This window comes from Akebia trifoliata, chromosome 12 (genome assembly GCF_017979445.1).
Source record: "Akebia trifoliata isolate Shusen 1 chromosome 12, ASM1797944v1, whole genome shotgun sequence".
Classification (NCBI taxonomy): domain Eukaryota; kingdom Viridiplantae; phylum Streptophyta; class Magnoliopsida; order Ranunculales; family Lardizabalaceae; genus Akebia; species Akebia trifoliata.
In genome coordinates this window covers 13,149,323-13,176,371 of record NC_141386.1, presented here as the reverse complement: position 1 = coordinate 13,176,371, position 27,049 = coordinate 13,149,323, and the positions used below count along the sequence as shown (strand labels likewise).

Genomic DNA, 27,049 nt, shown 5'->3' with positions numbered 1-27,049 from the left:
TGTAGCATACTGTTAATCAAATCTTAACGAAAATGACGGCCTTGATATATAGGTACAGAAAAGAAAAAAAACTCTAGGGTTAATATTGTAATGAGCGTATGTTTTTGGTTTAATGAGCATTCAGCTGTATATCCAGGTTGCAGGTGGTACAGGCATTACACCTATGTTGCAGATAATTGAGGCCATTCTAAAGAATCAAGATGACAATACTCAGGTAAAAAACCAATCATCTCTATTTTCTTGAGATAACGAATCTCGTTCATTATCTTTAACATCTCCAAGTTATGAATATTTCAGGAACAATTTAATTTTGTATATATATTTACAAGACTAAATGTTTAAATCAGTATCCAGCCTGAATATTATTGAAATAGATTGCAATTTATAAATAGAATACAAAGGACACCTGAGATGCATGTGTTGGGTTTGTGGGCCCACGTAGGTGACTTTCAAGGTCAAAATTTAGATTGTTCAAGTGCTTATAATAAAAAGAGCTGCTATTGCCACCCCATATTTACTTGTTACACCCCAATTTCTTAAATTAAATTTTTTTATTTATTAATGGGGCTGGTCGAGATGACCTAAAACCCCAAAGAGAGAACCAAGCAAACTAAACAAGGAACAAAACAAAAGCAACAACAAAACAACACACAATTACGAACTATAATCTCAACATAACAAAACATTGTAACACTCGTTCAAACAGTTTCAGTATTTGTTACAATTATGACTAGGGTCATATAAAATCCTAAACCCAAAAAATAGAAATCTAGCATAAAACAAGAGAGCTTCTAGTGGCACCCCAACTTTTACTTATTCTCAACCATTCACTTATTTTCTTTATTTTTAATTGGGGTGTAATAAGTAAAAGTTGGGGTGCCAATAGCAGCACTCTAAATAAAACATCTGATTGACTACTTCTATTTGGATGGTTTGTGATCATTCAAGTCTAGAACCTCAGTATATTTGATTGTTTGTGGAAGTTCTAGTTCTCTTGAGAGTGACTTCTTGTTCTTTCAGGTATCATTGATATACGCTAATGTATCTCCAGAGGATATACTACTCAAAGAGAAGCTTGACATATTGTCAACCAGCCACCCAAATTTGAAGGTAACTGCTTCTACTGCCGTGAAGTATTTTTTATAATAATATTCATTAGATTTTGTTTTACTATTTAAAAATGAAGCTAATCTTCTGTGGTGGAAATACCAGATCTTTTACACCGTAGATAACCCATCTAAGAATTGGAGAGGAGGTGCTGGTTATATATCCAAGGATATGATCATTAAAGGCTTGCCTGGTCCAAGTGAAGACTCACTTATCCTAGTAAGTCCTCTATTCTATTCTGTTCTGGATCCTCAAGTCTTACCGCTTCTCAGTTTGCAATTGTTATCATGTCGTGGCATCAAGCAAAACATAGTTGTGAAGGCATTCCATTTTTCCTAAACACGGTTATTGGGAAAAGAAACAATCTAAATGGGTAAAATGTGGAGCTAATCTGAACCATGCACATGTTCTCCTTGCTCCCGAAGTGATGGGACGGAGGTCTTTGCACAAGGATTTGTCCCTTGACAGGGGGTTAATCCCATCGAAGGTGAAGAACGTCACAAGTCACAACAAGTGACACCTTGAAGACGTAACTGACGACAAAAATCCAGGGAGCGGATACAGATGAATCCCTGGTATCATGAAGAAGATATCTGTGATCATGAAAAGAAGATTGGTAAAAGAAAATTGCCCAATCGAGCTAAGTGGGGAAGAAACCCAATAAATAGAGATACATTGACAGGTATTGAGGACTTTTGGCTTTTGTGAGCTTCTTCCTTCGTATCTGTAACTAACTTTAGCATTAGAGACTCTTTGACAGGTACCACACTAATGCCCTAGGTTGGAGTTAGCAAGCAAGTAAGGAGTGCAAGTAGATATATGTTTGTCCCAAGAGTGATCTCGAGGTGTAAGTGATCAAAGGATAAAAATCACCTCTACAGCTTTGGTGCGTCTATGGGATAACGATTTACTCAAGTGATCAAGATCACTCAATGGCACGAAAAATCAGATCTCGAAGATTTGTAGTAGCTGCACACCAAGGGCAGACAATGTTGGAGAATGCATTGTTGGCCTAGATAGGTGAGATGATGAGGCATTAAGCGGAGATGCAAAAGCGTATGGGGGACATTGTGCAAGAACATGTCAATCTTTGACAATGCTTGGAGGCAGAGCCCTGCAAAGGAGACAGCATTGGAAGACCCTTAGGCTGAGAGGTAACCTGAGGGTTGAGGAGAGAAAAGTAGATGAATGGTGGTAGACCCTAGAGTAGCATAAGGATTTTATTGTTGCAAATTCATCGATGGCCTCATCCAACTTGGCAGGGGATTAACTAGAAAGGAAGTGAAAGAGATGTTCATAAAGGAGAAAGAGGGTTGTAATTAGATGCACCGCAACTTTGGAATGCAAATTTTCACATGTTAACACAAGTAATGAAATATAAATTACTAGTTAATAACTATATAAATGAACAAAATCTTACTCTTAAATTGAAGTGCCAACTTAGTTCAGTTGGTAAGATGTGTGGAGTGTTCTACCCACGTCCTAGTTATTATAATAAAGGAGGAAGAGGACATAAAGAGAGGCTTGGATTTAAACCAATTGGTAGTTATTTCAATGAGATATATCCAACTGTGACGCCCCCCAAAAATTCAACCTGAATCCTCATGATTCCAAGTTGAATCTCAAGGCATGATATCTCCTCCATATCATGATGAATCTCTCTAAGACATTAAATTCTGACAATGATAAATAAATAACACAACAAAAATAAAATTTAAATATATTAACTACATTACATACTTGAGCATTGCCCATATTAAAATTGAAAACAAACACTTGTCTTTAGAAGATCCTACATTTGAGATATATACATAATCAAAAGTAGTGACAAGTATTGCATTTTTATATGTAAAATCTTTCCAAAAACTCCAACTTAACTCCAGTCTTAGACTTACTAGTAGTAGATCCAAACTCCTCTCCCAGAACCTTGGATTCAATGTATGTTTGATACTCCTTAAATTGATGCTCCTCAAAAGATTCATTTGGAAGTGAGAGCAGGTGTCTGAAGGTCTCAAATAATTGTAAGACATAATAAAATACCTACGAAAATTTAAAATATAAAAAAGGCATCAACTCATAATATAATACAGTGACAAAGTTCTATAATAGATGTTTGAAGGTCACGACTGATGTGAACATCTCAGTCAAGATACAATTGATCCGATACATCACCGACATTGAATCTCACCGTTACTTCTTGATTCTATGGTTTGCCTCTACCATATTTGGGTGATTGATTTTCCTGCTCGGGTTGGTTGTTTACTAAGATTTTCAAAAATTTCCATTAGTTGCTCACACTGTAGACTATTAATAATCATTTTTTCCCCATCTTATATATATATGCCAATTTGGCGTGCATTCGATCTTCAATAAAATTCTATTATTTATACTACTATTTTAACTACTTGTTCTTTATCAAAGATAGAGAGAAATTACTTGAATTCTATGATGAGGCTATGTTCACATCCATTACTAAGTAAAAGATCAACCATCTTTACCATTATCCTAAAATCGCGTGTTGCTCTGGAAGTGATGCCACATGTTATTCGTTGTAGGCATTCCCACTCTTTAATAGATTATGGAAAATATTATATATACACTCAGGAAGGGCAGGTCAGTGTTCGAAACCCCACAAAGCTATGCATTCCTTTGGGCCACCTTCTAGGGTCCGATTGACCCTCAAGCAACCATTTGCACGTAGGAATTTCTGAGGGGGTGGTGCATGTGATCGTGGGATTAGTCTCATCGATAAGCAAGACCTTATGGGGACGTTAGTATTCTCCAACACATTTTTTCCAATAATACCCCTATTCATTGTCTTTTAGTGACAAAAAATAGGGGTATATTGGTCTTTTACATAATAAATGCTTGTTTGCATTGATTGTCAAATCATTTATTGCAAACAAGACATTTAATTCCAAAGATTAAATGCCTTTAGTATTTATTATATGAGAGACAAGTATTTATTATGTAAATAAGCATTTAGTGTGTAAAAAGACTAATATACCTTTTTATTTTTCACTAAAAAACAAAATGGGTAGGGGTATTATTGGAAAAAAATTGTTGGAGGATGCTAATGTTCCCATGGGGTCTTGGACGTTAGCATTCCCCTATATATCTTTTCTTTTTAAAACGTAAATTGAAAATAACCACGTATAATGTACAAGTGTCCTGAATACCCAGTTTACTCTCAAACATCACCAAATCCTCTTTCTTTTTTTCCTTTCGTTCTCACACAACACAATTGAAACATTTCACAACATAAATAATCAACTCTCACCCTCGTTCGTGATTTACACGACCATTGATCGACACATTATCCCACACTTCTTACCTTACACGGCTAAAGCTGAAGCATTTCTTCATTTATGTGTTCATGGCAAAGCTGATGCATTCTCACTCTAGCTGGGTATTTAAGCAGCACATCACTCAATTAAGAACTCTTTAATATCGTTTAATAGAAAAGCTATTATTTTTCGAAACAACCTACCTGACAAAACCAAATTTTCACTTTTATTCATTATTATATATATATAGTTTCAACCAAAACCTATTCTCCTTTTTTAAAATTCATTATACTTAACACACTTCATTTTTTGAAAATATTTGAAGACTTAACCCCATTTCACCCAAACTTCATACTTTCATAGAGTCAAACACAAATAAATCAAGAAATAAACCAAATAAAACCTAATCTTTTCCCCCATCAATATCAACTCTTCAATATACATATGTTTAGGCAAATTAGAATAGGAATGGGAAACTAATTTGCACTATTTGATAATAATTATTTAAATTTTTCTTTGACTATTGTAAAGGTGTAAGTTTCTGTTTTTTTTTTTCTTTTTTTCTTTTTTGTTACTCTTCTTTTCTATCTTTCCCTTTTTTTTTTTCCTTTTTTTCCTTCCCGTCTGTTTCTATTCTTGGATGAATGGGGCTTAGCTCCTTTATACATAAAAGGTGGTGGGACATGTGGGCTTAACCCATATGTTTAAAATTTATTTTCCTTTAGAATTTTTAATTAATTAATATTTTAAACCTGTATAGGGTTGGGATCAGTAGACTTATGAAAAGTGAACACATGTTCACACACAATCCCGACTGTGTATGTGCAAGATCCAACGGTTGGGATCAAAGATGTATCTTGATAATATATTATAGATCTCAAAGATAATCTCAACCGTTGGATCTCACACATACACGGTCAGGATTGTGAGTTCATTTTTCATGAGTCTACGGATCCCAACCTATATATATATATATATATATATATATATATATATATATATGTATATGTACATGTATATATGTATTTATATATTTCCTCCAACATGTCCATTACACTATAGCGAGCCATTTCGTGTTTGTCGGAATTTTGAAATTCTTGAACAATTTGCCAATATTTTAATGAAAATGCCTTTACCTACGACCTTCTAATCGAATTTATTCAAACTTAGATGTTCGTGTTCTTACACTATTACTAATAGTTTGAGCTTTACCTAATGGTATGGTTAGATTTTTCAGAAAAGTATTATTGGTTGATGAGTTTTGCATTTTTGAGGTTTTGCTAACTTATCTGATTAGATTCAGATTTACGCATGCTTACAGTCTAACTTGGTTTCTTGGTGCTTCTAAGTCTAATGGTAAAAACAAAATGTCCAAAATCTATCTTATAGACACGAGTAATAAAGTGGCCACGTGTGATTTAGGACATTTACAATTCTAGTTAGAGTTTTAGTAGGATTTCTATTTCTATTTCTAGTTCTAGTAGGATTTCAATTTCATAGTTATGTTAGGAGTACAATTCCTTATTAGTTTCTAATTTGTTTTAAAATTCGTTTTTATTATTTAGACTCTAATTAGAAGTGGTTAGAAGTATCCAAATTGAGTTGCAATTGGATTAGAAAGTTGCTATTATGTTATAGATAGGTTAAGAATGTTAATTTTTAGTATTTTAGTAGGTTTCTAAGTTGTTATGATGGGGTTATCTATATAAGGAGCTCTAAATCCGAAAATTGATAATAATAAAAATAAATTCTGATTTAAAAAAAAAGGTTTCAGACATTTTCTTGTAGATTCTAGTAATCCTACCGGTTGAAGACGGTGATCTTCCTTGTTCATAATCGTGATCACCTTTAAAGCTGACACGTGGCATCATCAAGGGCTTTGACCATGATAGCATGAAAGAAGGGCATGTCCTTACACCTCGAGTTTGGTACCCTCATAGGGTCACATATATATAGAAGGCACCAGACTCTATGGCTGCCACATAGGTGACTGACATGCCATAGGAGCTTGACAATGCTAATGCCTATAGGCTCTAACATAAGCAAAAACGTGACTTTACTTCGGTCTTGAAAGAGATAGGTCACAACCACCATGTTAGGATGTGACCTTACCTCGGACTTGACTGTGACAAGTTGCAACCACCCTGTTAGATGGATTGACTAAGGAGACCTTTTCCCTCTCCATTATAAAGGGAGTAGAAACCTGCCATTGAAGGGGTTAGGCCCTCACACATAGTTCATCATTGTAATATCTTGTTCTCATTTTGTCTAACAGCAACAAGGTCCACATGGCTATTTCACGAGCTTAGTGGGGTTTTGGAGTCTTTGTAATCATTGTCATTGAATATATATATTAAAGACCTTATTCGTACTATTCAACATTTGGTGACTTTGTTGGGGAAAACATCGGGACTCACGTCGCAAAATGAGGATTGTTATATATATCGGTATTTTATATATGTGCCATAAGGGCATATGTGTAATTTCATTTATTTTATATACCATGGTTCATAGTGAGAGTCAAGTTCGACTCCTTTCTTTCTCCATTCTTTTCTTCTCTAAACCCTAATATGATCTTCTACATGATTTCAGAGCTTCTCTAGTGATCAGATTTTGGTTCTCTCTCCGTTTCTTCCGCATTTTTTTCTTCTTCTTTTCTCTCTTGGTATAAGTCAGATTTTTTTGATCTAATTTGTACCTATTATCTTCTTTGTGGTTAAAATCCTTTGTTTGGAAGATTTTATTTTTGTGGTTGGAAAATATCCCTAATGTGATCATAGATCAAGGGATTTTCGTCAGTTATTAATGATTGGTTGTGGTGCAGTGTGGTAGTTAGGTTTCAGATTGTGTTTCTAGTTTTCAAGGTACCCTGTGATTTCATCTTGAAAGGTATTGGAGATTTGCGATTTTATTTGGAGGAGTTTTAGAAACCGCGACTTTATTGGGATAAACTTCTCTCTATTTTTTGGAGGTTTTTCATAGCTCTAAGTTATAAGGAATTCGTGTTGAGGAGATTTTTCGGTAGTAGAAAATCGTCCACGACAAATATTTGAAAACCTCTGAGCAATTTTCATCATAGAGTAGAAGATTATCTTGGGTATATCTACTGATTTGGTTGGAACTCAAACGACTTCTATTTTCTTAAATGGAAGTAACTACATACAATGGTCGAAGGTCGTGGAGATATTTTTGAATGCCAAGGGTAAGAGATCTTATCTAACCAAAGCGAAGTCCGATTCTCTTGATGAAAAGGTCATTAAGGTATGGGAACAAGAAGATCCTCAGATTGTTACTTGGTTGTGAAACAGTATGGAGTCGTAGATCACTGTTAATTTTATGTTTTTGGATACTGTGAAGGAGATTTGTGAACGAATGAGGCACATGCATTCGGGATCCAACAATATAATTTGAATTTATGAGATCACTCAGTAGTATTTTTCGTTACAGCAGGATGATAAAATTCTATATCAGACCTTCACTGTTCCTCAGATGGGAGAGTGATAAGCTCCCAAGTATTATTTTTTTGCAAAGCATCCATCTCAATAGTCAGAGCTTTAGTCCACTGAGGGTCTTGCAAAGCCTCTGATACAAATCGAGGGACTTGAATAGAATTAATGGTTATAAGGTATGCCTGATAAGAGGAAGATAGACCCTGATATGAAACAAATTGAGCAATAGGATGATTAATAACACACCCTCGCTTACCTTTGCGAAGGGCAATAGGTAAGTGAGAATTAGAAATAGAAGGGATAAGAACAGGTATATGTGTGGAGGTAGGAGACGAGATACTTGAATCCAAGGAGGAGGTTGGCAAGGGTATAGGGGAGCGATGGCGACGAGAGTAGACCTTAATCCTCAGTGAAGATGGAGGAAAAATGGGAGATGACAACACTATAGGAGACGAATCCTGCAAAGTAGATGTGGCATGAAAGTATGAAACATTTTCGAAGAAAGTAACATTAAGAGAGTGTATGACACGGTGAGAAACTAGATCATAACATCGATACCCTTTGGACATAGAAGAGTAACTCAAGAAAATGCATCGAATGGATTTGTCATCCAATTTGGTACGATTGGTTGTTCTATCCTGAACAGAATATGTGCACCCAAATACTCGAGGTGTAACGGGAAAATGTATACTATCAAGTTAAAGGACATGAAGAGGCACTTGTCTCTCTAAAGTACGACTAGGGACGCGGTTAATAAGATAAGCCGTAGTGAGGATTGCCATATTCTAATATACCTTAGGAACATGCATTCCTTGGAGAAGACATCGAACAACGTTCATGAGATGACGATTCTTATGTTCTGCCACCCCGTTTTGCTCATGAGTATAAGGACAAGTCAACTGGTTAAGCATACCATGCTTATGAAGATGAGAACGAATCCCATCAGATATATATTCTCCCTCCCTAATTATCAGATCAAAGAGATTTAACAGTAATATTGTACTGAGTTTGAATCATTTTAAAAAAATTGACACAAATAGGAAGCACCTCAGAACGAGAACGCATCAGATAAACCCAAGTGCAATGTGAATAGTCATCAATAAATGTAACATAATATCTATGACCATTAAAAGCAGTAATAGGGGAAGGCCCCCACTCATCAGAATGAGTTAAATCAAATATTTTATTTACTTGATGCACACGAGGAATATAAGAAGTACGTGTGTTTAGAAAGTTGATGCACAGAGCACTGAAATTTGTGTCCACTACAAGCACTTTTTAAAATAGGAAATAAATGACTCCTAGAGAAATGAAGCTCAGAAGTCGGAACAGCAGTAGATTGAGATCCAAACAAGTACAGTCCATCCCTCTCATACCTCTTGCCAAAAATCCTCCTCGAAGTCAGGTCTTGGAAAATGCAGTGAGTAGGAAAAAAAGTAACTGAGCAATTTATTGATTTAGTAATACTACTCAATAGACATAACATTAAGAGATAGATGAGGGACATGAAGTACAAAGTCTAGTGAAATCTTAGAAGATAAGGGGATGGTACCCTTGGTGTGAATAGGTGTAAGAGATCCATCAACAAGACGAACCTCCCTATGAGTGGTAGGAAAAGTAGAAGAGGTAAAATGACTAGACTAGACTCACCGGTCATATGATCAGAGGCAACGGAATCAATAACCCATGTCAGTCGAGTAGAGCCAGATTGAGTGACATGGAAAGTAGAGGATGTACCTGGAGGAGCAGTAACTGAGGCTACTGTCAAGGATGGGTGAGTGTGAGCATGGATATGATCCCGAACAATAGTTGCAATCTGAGTCTGTAACTGTTGCAAATCACTTGTGCCAAGTGAGGAAGGATGATCAGTGGGAAGAATGGATGATGACTCCACTGTAGCGGCACGAGGAGCAAACTGTTTCAAAGATGAAGTGGACGAAGATTATGGTATCAAATGCGGATAGAGTTGAAAGCAGCGGGCTTTCTCATGACTAGTTTTTCCATAATGACTGTAAGTAAGGCCATTCCCTTTACCACGACCACGGCTACCACGACCATGATTCCCTGATCTCGGGATCCAAACGTTGGAGAGACTTGAATCGATTGCTAGAGTCATCTGATCTGTAGAAAAAGCAGAAAGAATACCAGGTGCCTGAGTTTAAGATGGAACAATACGATGATGACGTTCATCACTATCAATGGTCGCCAATATCTCAAATAAAAGAGGTAAAGGAGTGGTATTAATGATCTGGGTCCGAAGTGCTTCAAACTCAGGATGTAAACCCATGAGAAGCTGATATATTTGCTGTCGAGCAATCTTCTTAACTACAAATCTGGCTGCTTTTGCAGATAGCTTAGGCATAGACTTATAATGAGAGAGCTCCTCCCAATGGGTCTGGAGGAACCCAAAATAATCAGCTACACTTTGTGCTCCTTGGGTAGCCTGGGCAATGTTTTGGTAAAGCTCATAAATCATCGAGTCATTCCTAACGTGAGCATATGTCTGAGTGAGGGCTAACCACAAAGACGAAATAGTTTCGTGATACATAAACATTGTATAGATCCGCTATTCCATTGAATTAAATAGCCATCCAAGAATAGTGCAGTTATCGATTTTCCATTGTTTAAATTTGGGATCAGTGAGAGGTGGTTTAATAATGGTTCCCAAAAGCCATCCAGATATACCTCTACTACCCAAATAAAGTCGTACAGACCGATACCAGGCCTGAAAATTCCGACCATCTAGTAGGGCATTAGTTATACACTGAACTGATAAATTTGCCCCAAGAGTTGTGTTGGAATCCTTGGTCTTGTGATTTGTCGTCATAACGAACTATAAACAATAAAACTTTGGATCGAGGGAGATCTCTCGTAGTATTAATCCAAGGTGGAAGAAACCACAGGTAGAAGGGGTAGCAACACTTTCACAGGTCTCTTAGCAGACTAAACATGAATCTACAGCAAATCTACTCCTGTTGCAGATCAACAAGTTTGTCGCAAAGTCTCGCAAGCCCTTACAAGCAGTCCTATTGCTGTTTCAACCCCTCGCAAGATCCCATGGACCTATCGTAAGCAGTCCAGTCCACACAGTCAAACAACAATCTTGTTGCTGTCGCAGGTCTCCACAGCAGGTCTGCAAACAACAAAAAAACAGTAAAAACTGCAGCCAGCAGCCTCACACACTGTCGCAGCAATCTGTAGTCCTATCGTAGCCTAGGCATAACAACCAAGCCCAATCGCAGCAGCGTGTAGCCCAATCGCAGTCCAGTCATAACAGCCAAGTCAGTCGCATCACAACAACACTGCAGCCAGCAGCCACACACACTACCGCAGAAAAAAAAAAAAAAAATAGCCAGCAACAATCGTACACCTTGCTGTAGAAGTCAACAACACAGCCCCTTATTGCTGTTGACAACACAATCCTTATAACAGAGGCAGCCAACATCAACCAACAACAAGTCCCTAATTGCATAACAGTCCAGCCAGCAGTATGGACCTAATCGCACAAGAAAAAGATAACCTAACAGCAGTGCAACCCCATCGAAGGGAACTATTCGCGCAAGAACCCCCTTATCGCATTGTGCGATTTAGGTCAAAAGAAAAAAAGAAAGAGGAGAGGAGAAGAAAAGAGAGAAGAGCGGGATGGCGAGGGTAAAACTCCAAGAAACTCAAAAAACAAATGAGAAACACCAAGGGGGAGAAAAATGATGGATCCTCTAGGCTCTGATAACAAGAAGAATTGTAGAAGAACGATTGTCAAGTTTCTATGTGAGAGCGTGGTAGGAATTTATATTAGTAAAAAGGTAAAAAGACAAAAGTGCCTTTACAAACCAGAAATAAATAAAAGTTAAATAAAAAGCTATATCTAAACAACAATTAGAGCTAAAATAATAACTAGATTATTTCCAATAGCATTCAACATTTTATTGTGAATGACATTATCATTGATAATTTCAATTTCATCTGCCCACACAAAAGACCTTGCATGTCTCTATGAAGTAAAAGAACACATGAATTAATATTATCAATCTAATTATTTATCATAGGCATCCAACATTAATATCAATGAGATATTACCTACCAAGATGGACACCTATAAAGCATCTTCCCATAATTTTCCTTCGTTTTAGTTATAACTAATTTCATCACTCGATCACATGAACAAAGTGGTGGGTTTGTATAGTTTGTCATCAATGCTATTCATCATCAACCACATACAGCAGAAGCATATATAATATATCATCATCTACCACATACAACAGAAAATATAGATAATAATATCAATCAAACATAAAAAAACATAAATAAAATATCCATCCAACATAAAATAGTTAGAGTATCATAAAACCAATGCATACTGCACCTTACCACCTTATAGGTAGGATGCAAAACAAACAAGTAAAATTATTGACATGTCGATGAAAGAGAACTACTGTCCAGCCAAAAAATTAGCCATCTCTCCCTCCAACCACTCAAGACGAATAACTGTTGATCACAACCCAGATAAGCCCTCCCTGAATTCTTTGTTCTTTATAAACATCTTCAACGCAAAACGATAGAGATCACTGTTGGGGGTTAAATCTGTTAGTTGGTCAAAGAGGTCGATGGACTCTTGAATACTAGATGTTTTAACAGGAATAGGCTTGCTAGTGGCAGATGCCTGGGTGAGAACCACATCTACGAGCCTATCCAATGTCTGGCCAAATCACATAGCAGTAGGCATCTTCTATCTATGACCTTGAGGTTCTGGAGTAACTCCACCTCTACGATGAACGTGATCTGTAGGTGTGTGTATACTAGGGGTAGCATCATCTTTAAACTCGTTGGCATCATCAAGAGTTAGGTCCAGAGGTGTTTGAGATTCCAAGGGTTGGGTCTCGATGACATAATCTAGATCATCTTTGTCAAGGTCCTCCTCGTGAGCTCTTGATCTACTCGCAGGTGGTATTGAATCAGATGCAAGTGACCACATCCATCCACTATTAGCATACGTGCCTCCAAAGATGAAATTCAATTCCTTTACAAACTTCAAAGGCTTCATTTGAAACACTGCATCTTTCGGATGATGCTATAAAAAAAAATATTAACCCTAAATTATATAGAAAGATGCAAAATTCCTAAAAGAAAACTAACAGTATATACCTCTAACCACCCATCCCACCACTCGGTTGCATCTAACTTGCTGGTGTCAGGATCATAAGCCATATCAGTATTTGAGCAAATCTTATTCCACGTCCCCAAATGTCTTTTTGGCTATCCCACTAGTTTGTTTTTTAAACTCCCTCACTAAAATTCCATAGGCAATCTTGTCAAGAACTTTATGTGGTCTCCTTGCCTTAATTACTTCGTAGCATATCTCTACCCAAACTTGGTGCTGTTTGGGTGTCCAATATGCTTTTGCACTCTTTGAATTGTTATCCTCCATCGGACAATGGTAAAAAATAACTACAAATTCATGTAATCCTATTTAAGAATTGACCAAAAAGCATGAAATTTCAGATTATTCATCAATCAAATTATATAAATACAAATTTGAGACTTTTTTGCCATCAATCGAACTATAAAATAACAAAATTTCAGTTTTTTCGTCAATCGAACTACATAAATACAATTATCACATTTTTTTGCCATCAATTGAACTATAAGACCACAAATATTTTAGATTTTCTTCATCAATTGTAAACCCACAAGGTTTGGTCGACCAAAAACCTATGAAATTTCAGAATTTCATCAATCGAACTATATGAAATACAAATTTGAGAATTTTTTTGCCATGAATCGAACTATTAAATCTCAAAATTTCGGTTTTCTTCATCAATTATAAACTCACGAGGTTTGGTCGACCAAAAACCTATGAAATTTTAGATTTTCATCAATCGAACTATATTAAATACAAATGTTAGATTTTTTTGCCATCAATTGAACTACAAAACCATAGAATTTTGGTTTTCTTCATCAATTATATACCCACAATGTTCGATTGATCAAAAACCCATGAAATTTTAGATTTTGATCAATCGAACTATATAAATACAAATTTCTGATTTTTTTCCATAAATTGAATGATAAACCACAAGATTTCATATTTTTCATCAATTTATAAACCCACAAAACATCAATTGACCAAAAACCCATGAAATTTCAGTTGTTTTCATTAAAAATACCTGTATTTTGAAGTTGATGGGAGTTGATGCAAGATTAGTAGTTGAACGAAGTTGACAACGATTATGGTTGCCATCGATCAAGGGTTGAACTCGAATGAAGTGCTTGCTGGTTTTAGGGGTCTATTGAAAATGATGATTAGCTTCAGTCAAAGAAGATTTTGTAATATTTTAATTTGTCTAAGGTTATTTTAGTCATTTCACGTGAATCATTTTGAATGTATTTGCTTCTCCCGCAAACGCATATTTGAAAAACTCTTGAAACCCGCTCGACCAAATCACGTTCAAATAAGTGGATATTAAATGCGATTTTTTTTTAACAAACGGTGAACACTTTAAAAATTTGCGTTTTTGATCCACAAAAAGCGCAAAAGCGCCATTTTAACGTAGAATCAAACACCACCTTAGGAATAGTGTAATGGATTGTTACGAGTCTGTCGAAGAATTGAGGTTGGTGGAGATTTGCATTGTAGGAATAGTCATTTCTTTTCACACACATTTGGAAAACCTAAGGATATCATCTTTCTTGGATTTGCAGTGATGTTGGCAAATGAACGAAGGTTTTTGTGGCGGTGAATGCAGAGAAGGCAAAAATGTGTAGGGTGCCTGAAAGACCACGAGTAGAGAAGTGTCAGGCTTAACACACCTTTGTCGCTGATAATCGGGGGAAACGACGGCAGAACAATGAACAAAGGACATTTCAAAATGGAGAAGGCACGACAACAGTGAATACCCTGACTTTCCATGCACTATAGAGGAAGTCGAAGAGATATTATATGCATGGGTTCGAGATGATGTCATACGTCTGCCACTCGCTAGGATTGATATGAATCCTTTGCTAAATCATGATCACCATGCTGTATTGATGACTGCAAGAGAGACAAGCTATGACGGTGCAACTAACGAGTATGCACCTATTGCGACCAAGCTCCAGCAGACCTCGATATTTAAGCAATTTTTCGACAAGTTAGTGTTTACCGAAGAAAAACACTATGAGGCTGCGTTGGCACTGGCAGTGATACCGGCTCAAGACAAAGGATAGTTGATAGCAGCGTTAAACTGCAATGTCAAAGGAGTTATTACATTTACCAATGCGGATATACCCATATATTCTGACTATATGTATCTGTTGTACGTCACGATGCTGTTAAATGGAAGAGAATTAAGGAGGGCCTTTGTTGAAAGGGGCTTTTTTCTTAATCTATTACCGATGGGGACTTTAGATATGGTTGGGATATCATTGCACAAGGTAGTACAAGTACCAACTAAGATACAAGGCTTCAATAGACATAGTTTCAGCACAGTAGACTACATCACGGTCAATTTACGTGTTAGACCAATTAGGTCTTCCACACGCTTTCATGTCCTAGAGACAGACGCCTTGTACCACATGCTGTTAGGGCGCCCATGGCTTCATGCAAATGAGGCCATTGTGTTGACATATCGTCAATGTGTGAAAGTGGCTATTTGTGGTAAAGCGATAGTGATCCAAGCGTCTGAAAGATCTTTTTCCCAAGAAGAAACATATTTTCTAGAGGCTTTTTTTTGGAAAAGAAAGCTTTACCAGGGGAAATGGTAATCACATATATTCTACTCCATTACCCATATGGGACAGTATGGACATGACAACGAAGAAGGCACTTAATGCTAGGAAGGTTGAAAGGCTTACGATGCCTGATGGGAAAGTTATTTATCGATTATGACGGTTGCATGAGGTCGGCGGCGCCTCCTCTAGCAAAGTGCATGAGGCACATGTCATCATAGATGATGAAGAGGAAGGAATGATGGATGCTCCTCCACACATGGAAGGAGAGAAGGATGTAGGTGATCAGCTTGAGGAAGTAAACATAGGAGCGGATAATAAGAGACGCCTTGTCTTCATTAGTAGAACATTGACATGAGTGAAGAGAAATGATCAAACTTCTAAAGCAATTTTCAGATGTATTCTTGTGGACATACGACAAGATGCCTAGTCTAGGAGAAACTGTGGTCACGCACTACCTTCATGTTAAATGTGGCACCTGCCCGGTTAAACAAGCGCCTAGACAATTCTGTCACGAAGTGGAAGAATAGATCAAAGAGGAAATTCAGAAGCTTTTATCCACAAGTTTCATAAGACCTATCCAACATCCGGTATGGTTTGCTAATGTTGTACTTGTAAAGAAAAAGAATGGTTGGATCTACTGTTGTGTCGACATCTACAAGTTAAAAGAGCTTATCTGAAAGACGAGTTCCCCCTCCTGAATATCGATCTTTTGGTAGATGCTGCGGCTAACCATAAGATCTTTTTGTTTATAGATGGGTTTAGTGGATAAAATCAAATTTGGATGGCTCCTAGAGACGTGGAAAAGACAACTTTTCGTACACCAATAGGAAACTTCTTTACTATGATGCCATTTGGGCTCAAGAATGTTGTAATACTACTCACAGACAAAATGTTAAGAGATAAGGAACATGAAACACAAAATCAAGAGAAATACTAGAGGATAAAGGGATGGTACGTTTAATGTGTATAAGTGTAATACGCCATTAGTAAAGTCAACGTTCCTATGAATAGTAGGAAAAATAGTTGAAGTGAATGGCTAGATTAACCGGTCATGTAATCAGGGGCACTACATTCAATAACCCATGTCAGGGTGACATGAAATGTAGAGGATGTACCTAGAGGAGTGGTAATTGAGGCCACAGTCGAAGATGATCGAGTATGAGTATGGATATGATCACGAACAAAAGTGGCAATCTGGGTCTGAAGTTGTTGCAAATCAATAGTGCCAGGAAAGCTGGGAGATCAGTGGTAAGACTCGGTGATGACTTCATAGTAGCATCATGAGGATCAGAATGCCCCACAGAAAGAGTGGTAGTAGATCGCAACAAGTGATGATAAAGCTGTAAACATCGGATTTTCTCATGGCTAGTTTTCCACAGTGATTGCAAATAAGGCTACTCCTTCCACCACGACCATGGCCCCCCGACCACAACTTCCAAATCACTGGGCCAAAGACTCAGAAAAATCCGAATTGGCTGCTAGAGCCATTTGATTTGTCGTTGAAGCAGAAAGAATTCCAAGAGCCTGATTCTGAGATGGGATTACACGGTGACAATGCTTATCGCTATCAATAGTCACAAAGGTTTCAATTAAGGAAGGTAAAGGAGAGTGTTAATGATCTAGGTCCGCAGTGCCTCAAACTCGGGACGTAAGCCCATGAGAAACTGGTATGTCTGATGTCTAGCAATCCTCTTAACTACATACTCAATTGCTTTGACAGATAGCTCAACCATAGATTCATGATGAAGAAACTCCTTCCATCGAGATTGAAGAAATCCAAAATAATCAGGTATACTTTGAGTTTCCTGAGTAGCCTGGATAATGTCTTGATTGAGCTCATCTTCGATAGCATGTGCATATGTCTAAATGAGAGTTGACCACAAAGATGAGACAGTTTCATGGTACATGAACATAGTGTAGATACGTTGCTCCATGGAGTTAAACAACTATTCAAGAATAGTACAATTATCAATCTCCCATTGTTCAAACTTGGAATTAGTAATAGATGACTTGTTAATAGTGCTAAAAGCCATCTAGATTTGCCTCGACTACCCAAATAGTCTTACAGACCGAGACCAAGATTGAAAATTTCTTCCATCCAATAAGGCACTAATAATACGTTGGGCTGAGGAATTGGCCCCAAGAATAGTATTGGTGTCTGTTTTTTTGGTTCGATGTCATTTCTCATAAAAATAAGTGGATAGAAGAGAAAAAAGGCAATAGGACAATAATCAAATGTAGGAAGACTACAATTTGAAGGAGAAAGTGTAAGATCAAATCAACACACTTAGAGTGCCAGAAGTAGAATAAAATCAGCCGAGAAGGTCTGGTATATTAAGAAATCACTAGAAATTTGAAGAAAAGGGGACGAAATATAAACTAGAAGCTTTGGCTTAAAGGGAGGTCTCTAGCAGTGTGCGATCAACAAAAAATGCAGGGAGCAACTCGTACAAACTAGAAAATAGTGGCACAACTCAAATAATAGTTTTGTTGCACAATAGGCACACAACAATACCTAGCAGCCCTATTGCAAGGCATAATCGCAAGGTAGAAACCTTATCGTAGGGTAGAAAAACATCAACACAGCCTATTGAAAGGCAATGGCACTATCGCAAGGAAGAAACCTTATCGTAGGATGTGATACCTCGCAGCCCAGTAGATTCTCTATAGTAGCAGCCTAGCCTATCGCAAGGCAGAATCACAACCTCGCAACTCAGCATAGCAGAAGAATCTCTATCGCAACATGCGATTAGATGAATTCGACCCAAAACAATAAGAAAAAGAAACCCCCAAAGGGGGGACCTTCTAACGAAGATGTTGCTAGGTTATTTGGTCTTAATATCTAAGGGATTGTTGAGAGAGAAAAGAGAAAGAAGAGATGAGGAGATGCTCCAAGATCCCAAAATCAAAGAGGAAAATCCAAGGAGTGCGTGTCAATGGGTTCTCTAGGGCTCTGATACCAAGAAGAATTGTAAAAGAGTAATTTTCATGTCTGACAATGAGAGGTTGGCAAGATATTTATATTAATTAAAGTGAATGGACATAAATGCCCTTACATAGAGAAAAATAGAAAACTAGGAAAAATAAACTAAAGGCCATTATTTCCCAATACTACTCACACCGTGATGGTGTCGATACCTCAAAAACCATTGTTGATATACATAGCCACAACGGATGAGGCTATTGGGGCTTTGTTAGCTCAAGAAGATAAAACATGTCACGAGAGACTAGTTTACTACATTAGCTAAGCATTACAAGGGGCAGAACTTCGATACTTGAAAATTGAGAGGATGTGCCTTGCCCTGGTTTATGCCTCTCAGAAGTTTAGACTTTACTTATTAGCTAATGAAGTCTAGGTGTTGACGGTAGTTGACCCCATCAAGTACCTCTTATTATAGCCCACCCTAACAAGACGGACGGCAAAGTGGTTGCTTTAGGTAATCGAATTTGACATCAAATGTATTATACCTTGAGCCTTCAAAGGACAAGTTGTTGTGGATCTCTTGGCTGCCTTTCCTAGGACTGACATCAGTCCTATAAATGATGAAATTCAAGGGAATTAGCCTGAGGTTGCAATTGAAAATGAATAATCTAGATGGACGATGTATTTCGATGGGTCCTCCACAACAAGAGGAGGCGATGTTTTTGTATATGAGGCCCCGAACAAGTCAACAATCTCTTTTTCGTTCAAGTTGGTTTTATATGCAGTAACAATGAGGCGGAGTATGAAGCGTTCTTGCTGGGACTCACCTTGGCAAAACAAAGGGGTATTAATAATCTAGATATTAGAGCAGACTCCAGTCTTTTGGTGAAGCAAATGAATGGGTTGTTCGCTTTAAAAGAACTACGGTTGTCGGACTAGAGCTCAGCATCTATTGCATTACTTCAAAAATTCTATTATTACACATACAGGGTAGAATTCCAATAGGCATGCTGATGTTTTAGCAACACTGGCTTCAAGGTTGAAGTTTGAAGGGGAAGTCAAGGACGTTCGAATTATCAAAAGAACAATACCCTACTCATGGGATTGTATGGAAACATGAAATGAAATTGAAGAAGGTGATTGGCACAAGGAGGTGACCGATTCACTTAAGTCAAGTAACATGAGTTGCATCAAAGTGCCTTTGAAAAAGAAAAACGATTACATGATTTACGATGGCGTACTCTATTTTCATAGGGCTGATGGTACTTTGGCTCATTATGTAGAGAAACAAAAGCACAACAAATTTTAAGAGATGTGCATGACCTGGATGCGGTCACACTCTTGACGCCTTGTTGTATCGAAGGATTCAATGTCAAGGGTATTTTTGGCCAAAAATGACTCAAGAATCACAAGCCTTACAAGCAGCGTGTCCAACCTGCCAAAACCTACCATATCATGGAGAAACTTGTGTCGTAGAAACAACTAATGATTGGAGGGAACCATATCTAAAGTATCTTGAAACTAACGAGCTACCTCTCGACAAACAAGCACTCAAAATTAGGAAGTTCTCTATTAGATTCTTGATCATTGACGGCGCCTTATAGAGGAAAGGCATCGTTGGAAAGTTGATGAGGTGTCTTACAAGTGATGCTTTGAAAAGGCGAACTAGTTGGTGCATACGAAGACAAGAGAACGTATCCAAAGCATCATCTGCCGAAGGAGTCACATGAAAACCCATAGGGATGCCTTGGTCGAACCCAAACTAACATGTAGACCGATCTGGATTATATGATAAAGGGACCCATATACCCTTAATGAAGCTTATGACAAAAGACGGTGTGGTGTATAAAAGAAAGACGATCTCGGTCCAGTCAAGAGAATCCCTAGCGTGAAGGTTAACGACGCCACTAACATCTGGGTACACATCATTTGGAGAAATACCTTTAAATGTACGCCTATAAGGTTGAGATACAAATGAAGAATATGGTGCTAACTTGAGTCTGCCCTACATTGAACCATTGTCAAGTTCGAGGTACATTGTTTGGAATGCAACAGTAGCAAGCAAACCCAAGCTAAAGATATCCCCTCTCTTAATGGACTTAGTAAATTCGGTTGCCGGAGGTGCTTACTTTGAAAAATGTTCCCATAGCCACATCTACAAAAGGAGGTGTTTACAAAACTTTGAATGATCCTACGTCCATTGGATTGTCTCGCATTTTCTACATATAAGTCAAGATTTTTGTATAACACCGCAAAGAGATCACCCGTATGGGGAGTGGTACTTGATGACATCTTAGCTGCTAAGGGGAAGATAAAGTCTTGTACCTTCTCAGAGGGATAACATTCAGTTTCATGGTGAGACAATCATAGTGCAATCAGCACTGCAAGGTTCCAAAAATCGTCCCAACGAGACCCTCATGTGAAGCCATCGTTGGCGGAAAACCCATAAAAGTGATGTATCCACCCAATAAAGTTAGCGCGTCTTGATTAGTCGTTTTTTGTACGTTTGTTTAGAGGGTTGACAATTTGTTTTGATGCTGCAAGACCAACCACCAATTCGTCAACTAGACATCGCTCCTCTATAGATAATACGTTAAGGTTGGGGGACTCAAAATAACCACAAATGGGTAAACCAAGGAGTACATGGACATCTTCTAATGATATCACTACCTCCCTCCAAGTCAGATAAAAGTATGGCTTTGATGACTCCAACGAGACATTAACATCAATAAACCTTCGACGTCCATCTCCACCTTCAGCTTCCTCAAAGTGATTAAAGCGTCAAAACTCTGACACGATCAAGCAATTCAAACTTGTGCTGGTTGCCTAAAGAATCCGTCACTCATTTTCCCCATAAATTAGAAGGATGAGCATGAGAGACCGAAATTGATTGAGAGGGTGAAAATTCATTGCAACCAAGAGGAAAACGTATTGTTGAAGAAGGATGAGGAACTACACTATTAACGTCGCCTTCAGAAGAAAGGAATTCCCAAGAATGCTTAGAAGAAGGTTTGTCGCATTGGGTGGAAGAGGCGTGCTTGAAAAAGTTGTCATTGCAACTAAGAAGGTTCTTCATGATTGCCTTTAAAAAAGTTGGAGGGAGAGAAGAAGGAAAGCTTACCTTCTATTTTGGTACAAGTAGCTTGTTTTCCAAACAGATCATTATCTTTCAACGAGACCGCCTGATGAAGGTACTTATAAGAGTCTCATCAAACATTTGTAGTGCGGAAATAGCCGTGACTCCATGTAGATGCCACGATAACTTGGGGACTTCACAAACGATAGTAAGCTCTAAGGCGTCGTATACTTGGGCTTTTTAAGTAGTGGCAAGCTTCAAGGTGCCATATTGATGTAGCGGAAGCGTATGAATCAATAGATTCGATAGATCGTATTCAATGGAACACTCAAAATCAATTTGAATCAATAGATTCAATTGATAAACAAGCAATGGCTTGAAAGAAAATAAAGTATAAAGCTAAAAAAAAAATTAATTAAAAGAAAGGATAATTGAATTGATTCTTAATTTTCGGATTTGGAGCTCTTTATATAGATAACTCCATCATAACAACTTTTAATCCTACTAAAATACTAAAAATTAATATTCCTAAGTTATCTATAACATAATACTAATTTTCTAATCCTAATAGAACTCAAATTGGAGACTTCTAAGTACTTCTAATTATAGTCTAAATAATAAAAACGAATTTAAAACAAATTAGAAATTAACAAGGAATTCTACTCCTAACATAACTATGAAATAGAAATCCTATTAGAAGTAGAAATAGAAATAGAAATACTAGTAAAGCTCTAACTAGGATTGTAAATGGGGGGGTGCGTTATGCATGAACACGCGTTCAACCTCTTCAAAATCATGGAAGGGCTGATTTGTGGGTGCGTGATAATGGGTCCGTCTTACATTGACTTTGCAATATGGAGGTGGGTGAGTATGGGGAGGGTTAGGGAGAAGTCTATCATGGTTAAAATAGGGATGTTTAGTTGGGGGAGGGGTAGTATAAGGATTCAATTCATCTATGTAATCCATATATGGGGCTGTTATGGTCATTGAAGGGTCATTGAAGTTATTTGATGGGTTTTGAAGGTTAGGAGAAACGTTTTGTGGGGGCGGATATGTGGCTGTTGGAGGGTGAGGGATTTTATTTTGAGGGAATAGGAGTGATGCAATATGGTTAGAAGGTTGAGGGAGGGTGGTCTGAGGTGCGGGAAGTGGTATGGTTTGGGCAAAAACAAAATTATGGGTAAGGTTATGGTTTTGAGGGAATTCGGCCTCTCTACAAGAGTTTCTAGGGGCTGAATTATGAGGGGAATTGTGGGAGGGATGGTGGGAATCTTTTGGGTCTTCTTCTCCAAAAGTTTTCTTACTTTTTTCCTTCTCAATGGTGTTGAGAATCATGCCTTGAACACGAGACTCCAACATAGTCATAATTTTGTTGGTAATTCTTTCTTCAAACTTTTCCAATTGAGTTTCTAGATAAGATTCTGTGATAAAATCACTTTCACCATCCATCTTTTGTGGATCGCAGCAAGAGCTCTGATACCACTTGACGTAGCGGAAGCGTATGAATCAATAGATTCGATAGATCGTATTCAATGGAACACTCAAAATCAATTTGAATCAATAGATTCAATTGATAAACAAGCAATAGCTTGAAAGAAAATAAAGTATAAAGCTAAAAAAAAAAAAAATTAAAAGAGAAAGGATAATTGAATTGATTATTAATTTTCGGATTTGGAGCTCCTTATATAAATAACTCCATCATAACAACTTTTAATCCTACTAAAATACTAAAAATTAATATTCCTAACCTATCTATAACATAATACTAACTTTCTAATCCTATTAGAACTCAAATTGGAGACTTCTAAGTACTTCTAATTATAGTCTAAATAATAAAAACGAATTTAAAACAAATTCGAAACTAACAAGGAATTGTACTCCTAACATAACTATGAAATAAAAGTCATATTAGAAGTAGAAATAGAAATCCTATTAGAAGTAGAAATAGAAATAGAAATACTAGGAAAGTTCTAACTAGGATTGTAGATGTCCTACATCACATATACTAGGGCCTTCTTAAGTATGGGCAATCTTGAAGGCGCCATATACTTGGGGACTCAAACTGTTTTTACTTCAAGGCACCATATACTGTCAGATTGCCTAACATGTCATGTCGTGCGACTTCCTTTAAAGTCGCCCGTACATCACTCAAAATAGCATGATGTGCTCAAAGATCATAGTCCAATTGGGTGTCGTGTGCTCCTAAACAAATGCACTGTGTGTATTCTAGACAAGGCGCTGCGCGCCTTACGTGAAGATTTATTACTCATTCGTACTCGATGAGGCACCAAGCACCCTTTGAGCAATGTACCGTGTGCAACTATTGAACGGGTGCCGTGTGCCTTACTCACGAATAAGCATTAGTACTCGTTTTCACTCGACGAGGCGTCACATACCCTTCTGGTGAATGTAGTGTACAATTATCAAATGGTGCTGTGCGCCTTTTACTAAAAAATTACATTAATGTTCATTTTGAAGAAAAAGAAGCGTTGGATGCATCATTCAAATAAGAATGATCTCTTTCTAAAAAGTGCTTCAAAGAACGATTGACTATAGGATTGATGAAGCATCGGAATGCACACCACACGACTATAGAAATAATAAAGTATTCCCACGGTGCGCAGGGGACTATTGTAGACGCGAGTAATAAAGTGGCCATGTGTCACTTTTTGAAGTTGTCATGTGTCACCTTTGAAGCTGCCATGTGGCATCATCAAGGGCTTCTATATATAGAAGGTGTTAGACTCTACTGCCGTCACATAGGTGACTGACTGCCACATGACCTTGACAATACTGATGCCTACAAGCTCTGACACAAGCAGAAGCGTGACCTACCTCAGACTTGAAGGAGACAGGTCATAGCCACCATGTTAGGATGTGACCTTATCTCGGACTTGACTGAGATGAGTCGTCTAAGGAGACCTTTCTCCTCTCCACTATATAGGTAGCCAAGCTGCCATTGAAGGGGTTGGATCCTCACACATAGTTCATCATTGTAATATCTTGTTCTCATCTTGTTTGAGTGCAACAAGACCCACACGGCTATTTCACAAGTTTAGTGGGAACTTGGAGTCTTTGTAATCATTGTCATTGAATATATATATTGAAGACGTTATCCACACTGTTCAACATCTCAATCAAATTTTTGATATTTGCCAATACCACAAAGTGGAATTTATTCATCGAGATTTAGAATAATTGTTTCATGTCATTACAACATTCGCCCTTAACAAAAATTTGGTTCTCAAAATTAAGAAGATACCTCATTCAAAGAATAGTTTTGGATATCTAGTTCGTTTCTTGATTATTTTTCCTAGGTTGATTGTTTGATATTATGAAGTCTCCACACATTTACTAGGGGGATTAATGCGTGATCTCAACATTTTTTCCTTTTTGCCAATGATCTGTAGTGTTCATTCTTTATAAGATATATCTTCCCCTAACTACAAAGATTGCCAGTTGATCACATGCGACGGATGTGGTTCATATTTCCTCAGCATCGATACTTGAAAGACTTGGTGAATTTGTACTAGCTGAGAAGGTAAAGCTAATCTGTATGCCATTTGACTTACTTTTGTCCCACATCTCCTATCTTAAATTCCAAAGATGTAGCTCTTTTGCCTCCTCTGTAGTCTCTTCAACCAAGTTTCCTCCCATGAGGATTGTATCCCCGACTTTTGTCCTGCCGTAAAGTTCCTTGAATGTAGTCATACCTATACTGGACCGATAACTATTGTTATATGTAAACTCAATTATTAGAAGGTGAGCCTTCCATTGACCTTCAATATACAGTACACTTATCCGAAGCATGTCACCATTTCTGACTGTCCATCAGTCTGTGTATGTAATACAATCAATGTGTAGTTTTAAATGAGTAGCTTGAGTTAGACTGTAAGCTCTTCCCAAACTACGAAGTGCATATGGGATCTCAATATGAGACTATAGATACTGATATTCTATGTAACCTTACAATTTCAGTTATATGCAATTTGTTCAAGCTATCTACTGTGTGTCATTTTGATCATTAAAAATTGAGTTAACCTTGCAAATCTGTTTATAATCACCCATATCGCATCTAAACCCATCACTAGCCTTAGGTAACCCGATCCCAAAATCTATGTTTTGTGTTCCCATTTCCATTTTGTACGGGAAGTGGTTGTAAAAGGCCTGTTCAGCTTTGACTTGCTGACAAATCATACAACAATTCACTACACTTCTTAGTTCCAGCCGGTTGAATCAAATGACGGGATTGATGTGCCTCATTTAAAATCTCTCTTCTTAGCTGTTCATCTAACGGTATTCACAATCTGCCATGGAACCCGAGACTGCCATCTGCCGTCAATGACGATGACAATTTAAAAAAAATTGTGAATCCATTCATTCCACATGTGATTCATTGCTTTATAAGTATCAGGCAAGGTAGCTACTACCTTGGGGGTGTTAGTTCATGAAATCCTAATTTTGGGCTTGAATTGATTTTTTTCTTTTTTCTTTTTTACTTGACTAGGTATGTGGTCCCCCTGGAATGATGAAACACATATCAGGAGACAAGGCAAAAGACCGGTCGCAAGGCGAGGTATGAAAGAGACATCTTGTGTTTTTTAAATGTTTTAGACTAGAACAAATTACTGAAAGAAATCTTGTGTGCTTCTCCTCTCCCATCTGTTTTATGTGCAGCTCACTGGCCTACTCAAGGAACTTGGGTACACAGAGGAAATGGTTTATAAATTTTGATGTTGGTTCGGTGGGAAAGTTGCTTTTAGGTGATGGAACCCTCCCCTTATACTGAGCTTTTTTAGTTATTTTAAATGTCCAATTCACTCGTGTGGGTGTGTTAAGTTACTAACAATGGAAGTTGAGTGCTTGTTATAACTGCAAACAATGACATTCAGGAGAAGATTGATAATAAAATAAAAATGGAAATGAGCTGTTCACATTCCCAACACATTATATCAGAATGTATCATGGTTTGGTGTAGATAAGATCTATTTTTTCTCTTGGCCAAAACATTTCCTTGAGATTTTAAACCTTGGTTTTTCAGTAATGGTGTTTCAGAAGGAATTAAAAATAAAAAATAAAAAAATTTGAAGGCAAACAGTTGAAGGGAGGAGCAAAATTCCTTACACCAATATAGATTTTGAATCATATAAATTTGATCTACGTTTCGGCATTTTATTTAGTCCTAATCTAGAACATCTGGTCTTATATTGGCAGTTTGTAAATGTGTTTCAGATGTACATCTATGTCTCTGGTAGATTGTATACTTGGTATGCAATTAAAATAGCAAAATTCTATTGCCACACCAACTTTACACATAGCACACCAATTATTGAAATCATATGTGACACTAAATAATCAAATACACGCCAAATCTCTCTCTCCTAAAATAATTAGTGATTTCAGAAAACCACCATGAATGAGAACTAGACAACTGTACTATACTTTCTTTTTGATGCACAATTGTCAGCTTCAATGTGGAAAAGAAAGAAAGCTTCTTCGC

The 27,049-nt window shown here is 37.4% G+C and overlaps 1 protein-coding gene across 1 annotated transcript in view; it reads left to right on the top strand.

The window, feature by feature from the left end:
- Positions 1-26,499, top strand: part of LOC147388917 (FAD/NAD(P)-binding oxidoreductase) — a 40,206-nt gene extending 13,707 nt beyond the window's left edge. The window contains exons 9-13 of the mRNA XM_086419210.1: positions 137-214; positions 1,021-1,110; positions 1,213-1,326; positions 26,057-26,125; positions 26,227-26,499. Coding sequence (XP_086275336.1) covers positions 137-214; positions 1,021-1,110; positions 1,213-1,326; positions 26,057-26,125; positions 26,227-26,283 — 408 coding nt within the window. The 3' untranslated portion in view covers positions 26,284-26,499. The remainder of the gene's footprint in view (positions 1-136; positions 215-1,020; positions 1,111-1,212; positions 1,327-26,056; positions 26,126-26,226) is intronic.
- Positions 26,500-27,049: the final 550 nt, after the last annotated feature.